The 11,788-nt window shown below is 39.8% G+C and overlaps 1 protein-coding gene across 6 annotated transcripts in view; it reads left to right on the top strand.

Moving 5' to 3' along the window:
- otofa (otoferlin a) overlaps positions 1 to 11,788 on the top strand; it is a 64,093-nt gene that overhangs the window by 27,769 nt on the left and 24,536 nt on the right. For all 6 annotated transcript variants that reach the window (XM_068576604.1, XM_068576608.1, XM_068576610.1 and 3 more), the window contains exons 5-9: positions 1 to 64; positions 8,303 to 8,376; positions 8,776 to 8,902; positions 9,166 to 9,220; positions 10,048 to 10,179. The exon at positions 1 to 64 is cut by the window's left edge and continues 136 nt beyond it. In XM_068576604.1, the coding sequence (XP_068432705.1) occupies positions 1 to 64; positions 8,303 to 8,376; positions 8,776 to 8,902; positions 9,166 to 9,220; positions 10,048 to 10,179 (452 nt within the window). The remainder of the gene's footprint in view (positions 65 to 8,302; positions 8,377 to 8,775; positions 8,903 to 9,165; positions 9,221 to 10,047; positions 10,180 to 11,788) is intronic.

Below are 11,788 nucleotides of genomic sequence, written 5' to 3'. Positions count from 1 at the left end.
AAAGCCACGGCTCGGGGACGTCTCCTGGACGATCCCTACAGGGATCCATACCGACCTTCAGGAAGTGAGTCATGCACACAAACTAACTGCACGATAACTCGACTTCCTGATGTAACAGCGAATCAAGCTCTGCAATGCTGATGATTTGCCTCTGAATATTTAATGACTCTCCACAACAGCCAGAAAGATGTCGTTTTAATTATGCACTTTAGTTTTTTAAGAGCTCATTAATAGTAGCATCGAGGCACACATGGGAGAGACAATAACTGGAATGCATTGAAGTTGGCAGATGGATGCAGAACTCACACATTAAAGAGGAGTCACGCTGTCCAGCTGATGTAACATCTGTCACAGTTATGGAGGAGAACATGGAGGGGTCCTGAGCTTAAAGCGATAGTTCTGGTCTTTTGGAGTTGGGTTGTATTGGTACTTATCCCTCCACAGCAGTAGAGTATCACGATCTACAAATGACAGTTTGGCAAGCCCCCGCCTTGGAGGAGCAGACAAGAGTTACTTTGAATGGGGACGTCAGCATCGGTTTAAGTGTACGCTATATTTAGAATATATTCTTCTGTTCATTTTGCCGTGAGACAACGGTTTCCGACAGGAAACTAGAGTCGTCGTATCCATCTCGGCTCTCGTCAACCGGGGGACAAAATAGTCATTTCACCTTGCAGATAACAAGGGGTGCTGTCACATCAAAACACGTAAAAGTACATCATAATAATAATAATTGACAAGTAATCCCATTCTGTACAAGGCTTCATAGATTTAGTCAGAAAAACTGTAAGACCCTCTGACCCACGGCACTGTTAGCTTTGTCTTCTGTGGTTTGCTTGTCGTGTTTCTGCTGAACAGAATGTGAGATTATTTGTGGGTGGTATTGATTTCCACTGAGTATCTGCACAGCCAGACCTCTAAATCCTTCATTATGCTGCATGTTGAATGTGTGCGGGAAAAATTGTGTATGTGTGAGGCCAAATGCTGTCTGCTGCATGTTTTTGTTTGTTGACACTGAATGTCTTACAGCATAAAATTGTTCAGTCTGGTGATGTGAGACTTGAACAAGCCTGAGGTAAATTTGACTAATCTAAGTTTTAGAGCATCCCACGGGTGTTATATAACAGATACAGTGTTTGGATTTTGTCAACAAAGAAATAAAAAAAGTACCGCTATGGAGAAATACTGTTCACTCAACGAGAGTTCAATAAAAGTGGGAGGAAATTAGTCACTTAACTCATGAAGCTAAAACTTGATATCAAATTTCATTGCATTTCCTCACCGTTCTGCAGGGGAAGAAGCCCTCTGTCCTTGCTGCTTGGCGAGGGCACCTGTCATCTAGTTGCAGTTGTTGCACAGAGCTGTCAGTCAGACTTAGGAATGGCGGCCGTAGGGCTTTCATCTGAAAAAAAAAGTTGAGAGCGGCTGAGAAAAATACCAAGTAACTTCCAGCCTAGCCAACAAATCCCCCTCTAATCTGCCTCTCACTGGTGTTGGTCAGAATAACGGGTTTGTATGAAAAAGATTTTAATGGCCTTGCCGGTTCTCATCCAACCTCTTTCATAACCTGGATTTCCAGCTGCTCAGTTTATATCTGGTTAGACGCTTTTAAAAAAACATTCAATGTGCCCTAAATCCTGACAGGATGCGTCCAGCGCCTATTGTTCTTGTTCTGGTAATGAGGTGTTAACGGGCAGGAGATGATAAGCAGGGATGACTCTCTTATTCCGCTCGGGAAGAGTAGGAGGGGAAGGAGAATGTCATCAACAGTTTATCCTCAAAGTAGATTTTGTACATCTTTCCTGTCTGTCTGATTTTTCCACATCTTTGGTCTTGTCTTTCATGCAGATGAAATATATCTCAGCAATGTCACCCCAGTAATCGTTTTATCCTTCAAGCCAAATACATCTGACAACGTCTTGGAGAACTACGAGTCTCTCTCAGGTCATAAAACTTCTAATAGTATTGTCCTCAACTCTCTGAAGTCTTTCTGTGTCTTTAAACTTTGAGAGAACAAGACGTATATTATATTTCTTCAGAGACATGCAAACACCAACTCCTCTATTATTAATTATTCCCACACCGTGTCATAACGGTTATGAGTTAACGCATGAATGAGTGGAAGAACAGACAGAAGAAGTGTGTCTATGGTACAATGAGCTCCGCCGTCTATTTCTGTTATATCTCGTGCAGTCTAAAGGTCATGCTTGCTGTTTTTATGACTTTGTGCACTTTGCCATTTTCAATGGGAATATCATTTCATTTTATTTTATGAGTATGACTGCAAGAGAGTGTCGGTAGCTTGTTTGGGGATATGTGGTTCCTCGTTCTATCCTCAATTGAGTGTAATTGCACCTGAAGTTGGCCATTCTACTGCTTCCACCTCTCCTTTCTGCAGCTTCGATGTTGTCTCAGAGCAGAATGATTTATGGCATGAAGCATTTTGTGCTATCTGCGATACCACAATGAGCTGGCTTTTGCAGGAGTTTTGTTATTTCTAATAAATAAATCACCCTCTACGTGGCGTTACTGCCAGTGAAGCAGATCTGCTGAATAGTGCCGGCAAAAGAGCAAATGTGCCAGACAAGAAGAGAGCGGATTTAAGACTCCAAGTGTCGTGGAAATCGAATACTAGAAAAAAACACAAACAATTACATGAAATGTGATTGCACATTGGAGTGTTACCATACTTTAACACTGGTTCAACCGCCTGACAGACCAGGATTTCTTCTCTTGTAAAAAACGATCCATGAATTATTTTGCTGTGCCTCACTGAGACATGTTGCTGTAAATAGTCATTGTGTTTATTCAAACCTTTTCAATATGCATGATTCATTTGCATAACATCAAATAGGAACTCAAAAGAGACAATTCAGCCCTGGCAAAGCTTCCGTTGAAAGCATCATTTACTGAAACAAGTGTTCATTTATTTATTATGATGTTTTTCCCAAGTGTGTGAGTTATTGGTCCAGCGGTGTAAATTGCTGTCTTCAAAGGCCGCCCTGGCGTCACATGAGGGTGATGTATCGTCACTCTCCGCTGTGGTACAGGTGTTGCCTTTTATCTCACTCGTCTTTGTCTCGGTGAGTCGGCTCACTGCAGCACCGACTCCCTGTGGAAACATTCACAACAACAGATGTGTCGGCGTATACAGAAGCATGCCATTCTTATACAGGGTGCAACATATGAATTCAAAATATAAATGTTGTGCCTTTACTATTTACTATTTGGATAGCTGTCAGCTTTCAAATGTACAGTACACCCTTGTCAGCGAAATACAAATCTTCAGATCAGTGAGTCGAGACATTGCTGACACACTGCATTCATAGATTAAGCTTCACGGAATCTATTTCTGCTGAAGCACTACAATGGCATAATCTATATACAATCAAATATAAATTTAATTTTACATTATAAATCCTTCATGCTTGGTTTTACATCATCTAAAGCAGTGGTTCTCAAATGGGGCACGTGAGGGCATTCCAACGAGTACTTGAGATTTCAAGAAAGCAACATCCATTAAAAAATCCTTTAAAAATTGTTATTGAATACATTTTCAATAAAATATAAGTATACGTTCATAAACTGAATTGTACATATTTTTATTAAACAGACACTGATGGCACAGCGCTGTGTATTACATATTCTTTTCAACCAGAAAGGCTTTGCAAAATATTTCACAGGAGGTACATAACTAAAAAAAGGTTGAGAACCACTGAGCCAAAGGACATGTTGGTCATGTGTTCTTCTGCTTTGTTTCCGTTTGCACGGACTGGATTGAAGCAAATGTCTTGTACATTTTTGGCGTTCCTGGTCTTTCCTCTCTCGACTGCTCTGTGTGTGTGAGCTCCTCTCTTGTGTCGTGCTGTGGCTTGCACTGATTGTCATTCTCAGCTTGCATGATAGTACACTGTGTACATTTGAGCACAGCAAACAAGGGTGTAAGCTCCTTATTCCAAGCCCTGATGACAACATGAGGACATGCCTCTTGGGGTAAATCCCAGTTTCTGCATCACCTGTGTGTTTGTTGCAGATGAGATTTCGGAGCTGATCTTCTTATAAGAGATGGTTATATATGAGAATACATGAAAGGAAATGTTTTTGGAATGCTTTAGACATGATCAGGAAGGCCGAGAAGAAACAAAGACTTCAAAAAGAAAAGCCTTTTGAAAGCCTTGAAAGTCGTGTGAATGAAAGCACATTTCCCAGCCGACTTGATGCAATATCAACCAAAAAAACACGGTTGTTGTGTAATGCACATTCTTTTACTCCTTCCTCCCTTTTCATTTTCCTCCACCAACTTTCATATTTTTTTTTTCTTTCTTCCTCAGTCTGCATTGGGAAGACGATTATCCACACAACAGCAGCGTAAAATAATGTATACGCAAAATCAAATGTATACACAAAATCAAAATCAGCGCAAAGATTTCATCAAATGTTTTATTTGCACGATGTATGTAGGTCAAGAAAGCTCAAAGCACTCTTATTTTTAGTTGCGAGAGCATTGAACTTGCATTCGCTTCTAACTATGTGGCACTAATGAGGATAAAGCTATGAGCAAAAATTAGCAAGGTCACAGGCAAGAATATCTATTCCTGTATCAATTCACTTTTTTGTGGGCAAACTAAGCCACTACACAAGAGAAGTGATGCCAATATAACAGGGATATATAATGTTGATGTTCCATTTTATCTATTGCGGTCACGTAGAAGTTGTCAAAGTAGAAAGTTAGAAAAGCATGACTTGATGCCTTGAGCAGCAGAGGAAGAAATCTGCCAACAAAAGAAAGTATTGAGAGTGAAAGCGAGAGGACTGCAGAGCATTCGATAAGCTTTCAGCACAAAGGCTTCTAGTTTAGTGAATGTTTTCATCCCCCCGACTGTGTTATCAGGTAGAGCCCGTCCTTATTCGGCTCCAGTCCACCGGATCCTGGAAGCGTCAGAATAGTTGCATTCAATCTTTATGTTCGTGAGAGATAGAACGAACAGAACCACCGTCTGTGGGCTATCTCACTGAGCTCCATTAGAGCCCCCACAGCAGAACCCACAGACAGCGTATGTCAATGAATTATTGATCGGTGGTGGGATGTGTTTTATCTGCCATACGTACACACAAAAGGACACAACTCGAGCAAGCGAAGAGAACATCATCACCACTTAGACGATACATACCGTACATCACATTGAGAAGCCCTCACTATGTGTACAGGAGCTAAACACACTTGCAATAAAGGTTGAAGACAGGAGTTTTGACAGTGAAGGTTTTACTGCAAGCAAAAATATGGGGTAAAACAACAAAAAATGTAATGATAGTAATTACAAATCGGACAAATACAGTATGAGACACCATTCACAGGAGTTACACCAAAGGTACTTTTTGTTCACTTGTTAATGTACCACTCCAAATATATAACTGCAAAACAAAGTATTCAATATGTCTTTAATATGTTGAGCAACAGTCAAAAACTTCATAATTGTTTGGTTACAGCAGTGGCACATGGTGGATATAACCATGTCAGCTAGAAGCTGTGTTGTACTAACATAGTATTCAGCTGAAATAACTGACAGCAGCAGATAGTGGCCTCTTGTAAAAGTACATGTTCAACAGTTCTTCGTGTACAGACATGTCTATGGTTGATCATATCCTTGCAGCAAGTTCAAAGCGAGGTCTGTGGAGTCAACGGCAGTTTACACACTCATCCTCTGCTCCATAACCCACTGCTTGACATGCACATAAAAAAATTAATTCATAACTGTGGGGAATATGTTTCATGCACAGTTTTTGGGACTAGAAGGTAATGAAGTTGCCAGGTACAGCCGAATATCCTTGGGAGTAAATCTGCTTCAGTTCGATAATTCGTCTTTGCAATTTACACGTGTAATAAGGCAATTTATTCATGGGCTCATAAATTATTGATTCCCCCACAACCCCCCCCCCACCCCCCCCACCCCCCCCCACCCCCCCCCCCAGATGGAGTACAGTTCATTTTCAGCTTTAAGCACAAATGTACAAACGTTGTCTGAGACTTTATGAATATGGAATAGCTGGCTATGATACTGTAGTAAGCTTATTATCTCTAGATCTGCGTTGCAAAGCTGAGGTGATCATCACGTCTCATTTAAGACGGTTGATATAAAAACCTCTTTAAGTCTCTCATTCAGCTCTCATCAAGTTGACTATTCTCTGTATTTTCTTTCAAAGGTCAAATTTCTTTTAACTTTTACCTAAACTTGTGTGAATTTGCATATTTCCATTATTCTAATTGGAAACCCCACATTTGAACTCTCTATGCTCTCTCACTGACATCTTGACAGTTTCATTTTGTCATTAAATCAGCGAGAGGAAGAAAGAAAAGAAACTTTCAAGGTACATCTCATTTAAACTTGTCCTTGTACTCACTCTGAATCAGCTCAGCAAAGGGGAAGAAGAGTGAAAGACAAGTAAGTAAAACATTGGATGGCTCAATTTGTTTATATTACAATATTGTTTAGATTTGTTTGTTTATATATTCCTCTAAGATGTTTTTATGAATATCCTTTGTCTTTTGGTGGAAAATCATGTTTCTTTTGCCAAAGATGTACTTTGCTGGCAGTCTTTACCTTCTTGGTCTTCTGGTTACAACTGTTCATAAAACAACCAATGTTCACACTTCCCTGACATGCAAAATAGGATATTTACATTTTTCTTCCCAGATGATTTCATTTTAAGGTCATTTTTGAAACACTGAATTTTACCAAGTTGGTGGCACTAAGATTCCCACTTTTTTTAATCAGCTGACCAAACATAATCAGTGTTTTCTTCTCTCAGTCTTAAAGTTCAATATTACATGATGCTCAAGTCAGTTTGTTGTGATCTCTATCCTCTTTGGTGGTATAAAGAGTCCAACCCACTCCATCCTTCCCTCCTTCCTCCTCCTATCCACAGCCATCTACCTCCACCTCTCTCTGTCTCTCTCTCTCTCTCTTTCTCTCTCTCTCTCCCCCTCTCTTTCTCCTTCCCCTCCTCTCTCTTGCATCATCCATTCCTCTGGCGAACTGTTATCTTGCCTGGAGGATCTGCACCTCAGAGGTGACGACTATGGAAATATAGTTCAGAATATAGAAAGAAGCTCTGGGAGGATTTTTTGTTTGACCAGACATATTGTGTTCTGACCTTTTCGTGGAGTTGAGTAGGATCAGTGGTGTCTCTCATGTGGTATGTATGTAACACATTTTTTCACACATTGTGGCAGGTGTGTCTTTTGTTTTTGGTATTTTATTGCTGAATCATAGCTTTAATAAAACAAAGAGGTGGACTGGATTACTGAAACCTCCAATTTTGTGATGAACCAAGCGGCAACTCACTATAACTAGATCATATAGTTTTTTAATCAGTTAGTTTATTTGTCTAATCTATGATATCTAACTGATGTATTTTTTTATTTCTTAAAACTTCTGTGGATTGACAAATTAATTGTTGTACAATTCCCAGATGTTGCATCCAGAGGTATTTTCAAGTTATTTTCATGCATACACTGATAATTCAATAGATTTGCACATCTGCTCGAATACAATGGTCAAACTGTCCTTCATGCTGTAGACATGACACTGGCTGAAAATGACAAAAGCTCAGAAAAGCTTTTCCCCTTTTATTGATGAGCGATTCCGCTGTCCTTTTTATTCCCATTCATATGCCTGCAGGCTTTTACTTTGAAACAACTCTTGGTGCTCAGCCGCATCTAATGAGATGTAAAACCATCCGGTTGTCCATATTCCATCAAATGAGGTTAAAAGTTACCTCTAGAATAACTGGCAAAAGATCAAAGCGAATTACTGTCTAATACACTCGACTCTGAAGGCTTGAGGAAACAAATGGAAAACCTTCCTATTCATTAATTTCTTTACATGTATCCATATCCGCAGCAAATTGGACTGTCACACTCATTTTTAATTATTAAGGCCCCTCATTTGTCGACCCGCTGACGACATCGAAAAGCTCTTTGTTGTTGTGTTGACATTTGATCCAGATATTATCAATGTGGAGACACTGGATACTCTTGTTTTGTGATTGAGGGTTTGGTGGTGTGGAACAAGGCAGGGGGATTAAATCTATTGGAATTAAGTGTCTATCTGAGGTACATAGATGTCCATGGTATAAGTTCTGGTGTTGGGTTGCATTGAGCCATGGAGTTTTCTACTGAGGTCAATTTCTCCTGTGGTCCTGAGTCTACTGATGGAGAGTGAACTGCATGAGACATGAATAAAAAAGTTGACTTAAAAAGTTCCTTTGTCCTCCCGTCTGCTGTCTCTGTCTCCTCCACCAGAGCAGGGAAGGGAGTTTTCTCAGCCATGAAACTCGGCAAGATCAAGAGCTCCAAGGACGATCATAAGAGAGGAGGTAAAGCAACGTCCTTTTAACCCCAATTGAATCCTTTAACTTTTTGTTATCCTGCAATACAGCAAGTTATCTGGAGTCAACGTACATGTTGAAGCCCATTTCCCAAGTTATTAGTCATATAGTGCAAGCGGCAATAGAAATGTTCTGTCCTATTTAGGGGCAACGCCAAGAATTACTGAGGTCGTATGTCTGAGTCAAGATATATAGTATAATACACAAACATAACATACAAAATACTGGAAATAGACTATTACATATCCACTAAGTGATATTTATTGCATAACTAACTCCCGCCAACTTTTACACAAAATAACAAAGACAGGCCCTCCATATCCTCAACGGTAGTTACTGCTTAGGTCCCACCATCAAAACATTTATGATTGTGGTATTGTCATTCAGATGAGCCGGCGGTTCTGGACATGGAGGACATGGACAGGAAGGCGATGCGTCTTGCTGGAGTCCAGGACCCAGACACCATCTCTCTGGCTTCTGTCACAGCCGTCACCACCAACGTCTCCAATAAGAGGTCTCGTGTTTTCATTTAAATATGCACACACACACGGTAGAGAAGTCTGCCTCAGTCAGTACTGTACACCTCAAACTACTGATGAGGAGGATTTGAAGCTGGTTGTACAGTGATGCCATCTACTAGCATATATTTTGAAGAATAAACATATTCATTCTGAGAAGATGGAGGAAGTTAGAATTGAGTTTCTAATCATATGCCACCTCGATGTTCAATGTTGGCGCACAGGAGAATTAATCCTTGATTGTGTTGTGTCTCTCAAGGTCAAAGCCAGATATTAAGATGGAGCCGGGTTCTGGACGCCCAGTGGATTATCAGGTGTGTATGTGTGTCTGGGTGTTTGTGCATGAACATACCTGCACATAAAACTGTGTGCAGGTTCATTTTGGTGAGTAAACTCTTCCTCTCCTTTTATGTCTATTTCTCTTATATATTTTTTTAGTATGTATGTAGGTTTTTTTATGAGATATATGATATGTGTGGTTTTTAAGTATAATTTACAGGGTAAAGGAAGTACATCTTTCATGAAAAGGCAAATTATGCATGAGGTACATTTTATAGAAAAAAATGATTTTCATTTTACTGAAAAACACTTCTTTGCTTTCTTGCATAGACTTAAATGAGAAGATTCAAACAATTTGCATATACATATAAGTAGCGATGTAGACATTTATTCACGTCAACATCAATGAAAAGAAGTAAAAGAATAATTGTGGACACAGTGTACCTGTCAATCAATGCTGGCCTATTTTCATGCCCTATTTAATTCAAAAACATAAATATATTTGTCTACCAGACTGAAATCCTAGTTTCCCTTTTTCCTCTGCAGTATCCAAAGACTAATTAAACCAATGGGATATTACTTGGATGTAGAAATCTGAAGCTCAGATCTAGTTTGTCCGTCCAATGCTACGTTACTTCCAAAGGAAGATAAAGTGTAATCATGCAAAAGCCCTCACTGACTGGAATCAGAATCCTTATTCTGTAAAAGATCAATTGGTTTGTTTCTGGAGGTCCAACGGGTAATTACCGCATAGTTGCATGATTTATGATGATAGAGTTGCTGCTGGTTAACTCACTGTTGGAGGAAATTTCAACCTTTGAACTTTTAGAGTCATATCGGATGTGCTTATGTCTCCATTCAGATCAGCATCACAGTGATAGAGGCCCGGCAGCTGATAGGACTCAACATGGATCCCGTAGTGTGTGTGGAGATTGGAGATGACAAAAAATACACGTCGATGAAGGAGTCCACCAACTGCCCTTACTACAATGAGGTGAGACTTTGTGAGCTCTAAAAAGTCAGTGAGAGTGCAACTTTAACCAAATATAAACTTTCTTTTAATGTCTGCATTACTCTGTACCTTTTATTCTTCACATTGTTTCTTCATGCAGACTGTATTTATATCTGTATTTCCAAGGCTTAACCAACTGTTCTAACCTATATGGTATTCAAGTCATGCTTTTAATTTCGACATAAACTACCTTAAATCACGCTGTGGCCAACATTGCGGCCCGACTGAGATTTTTTGTTAAAGCAGGTTGAGACTAAATTCCAACTAATGATCCTAATTACATGACTTCACTCTAGAAAGGTAAGACATTGCTACAGTATCTGGAATTTATTTTACTGTAGATGCAGTACAGTGTCCATATCAAAGCAAATATGTCAATATTTTAAACTTGTGGATAAGTCTAAAAAAAAACATTAAAAAATGCATCAACCAGAGACAATTAAACGATGAGCTGCAACACAACAACACAACAAGGTTTGCTAACTAATGCCAATAAAACAAGAAATATGGATTTGCTCCCACAATAACCACAATAAAAATTAAACGCTTTTGACGATTTGAGTATGTTAAATGAATTGCAAACCGAGGTTGTATTTAATAAGACCATAAGCTAGATCAGAAAATGTTGTGTTGTGGCTGTCAGTGCTCTCTTTGATGGTATAGTTTTGTAGTGACGTATTGACTTTAAAAAGCTCTTCACAAGAGAGTTTTCTGAGTGTTTCTGAACAGCAGATCTCTCTCTTGGTGGGACGTGTTGGTAGTGGAGAGGGTCACTCAGAGCTCAGCCTCTGGGTTGTGTCCTGCAGGGAGAGGAAGTGACAGTTTGTCTGCTATTGATTCCTCCTGTTTGTGTGAAAGTCCCCTGTGGACAGGCAAACTTGAAGCCCGAGTGCTGAAGATAATAGTTCTTCATGCTTTCTGTCCTCGTAGCTAGACCCTCCAGTCAGATAGGTGCACACTCATCATCTGAAACCATCACTGATAATATTGCAAAAACTGCATCATTGTGAGAAATGTAACGTCAGCACATATCATCACTTTTTTCTTTGTCGCTCTGTTTAGTTTTTCATTTTGTAAATTGATATTTTATCCTGACAGCAGCACAAATTTGGAGTTTTGACTTGCTTGCAAAATACCAAATTCAATCGTGAGTGACGTGACAATAGGTCTATGGTTGAGATGTGGCCTGAAGCAAAGTCAATGATGGGCAGTTGCGTAGAGTCTGGCGCTCCAGTGTTACTCTTTGTGTCCACTCTGAACCAAAACGAACAGCAGATGAACATAAGAAACAAAGAGGAATTGCAAAGTAATCTTATGAGACAATTCAGAGTTTTTGTGACGTCTGTGTGAGCTGCATCAACGTTGCTTTGAGTACAGTTGCATATAGGCGACGGTATCGCTGCACAAGAAGTGAAAAGCTTGAGGGGCCGGAGCTTTGATGTGGCTACAATGTGAGCTGATCTGATGAAGTTTCAGTTCATTCCCTTCGTTGAACTCTATCTGCACTGATATCCTGCGAACTTCAAAGTTATCTCGCACACTTCACTGCCAGAGCAAATCTGAAAGGAGATTGTGTTATTCAGTAGTATAA

Source organism: Clinocottus analis, unplaced genomic scaffold, assembly GCF_023055335.1.
Source record: "Clinocottus analis isolate CAN_PGR_092001 unplaced genomic scaffold, fCliAna1.0.p SCAF_15, whole genome shotgun sequence".
Lineage (NCBI taxonomy): Eukaryota > Metazoa > Chordata > Actinopteri > Perciformes > Cottidae > Clinocottus > Clinocottus analis.
Note: the sequence above shows the minus strand (reverse complement) of the source record. Positions and strands in the feature narration are given on the sequence as shown.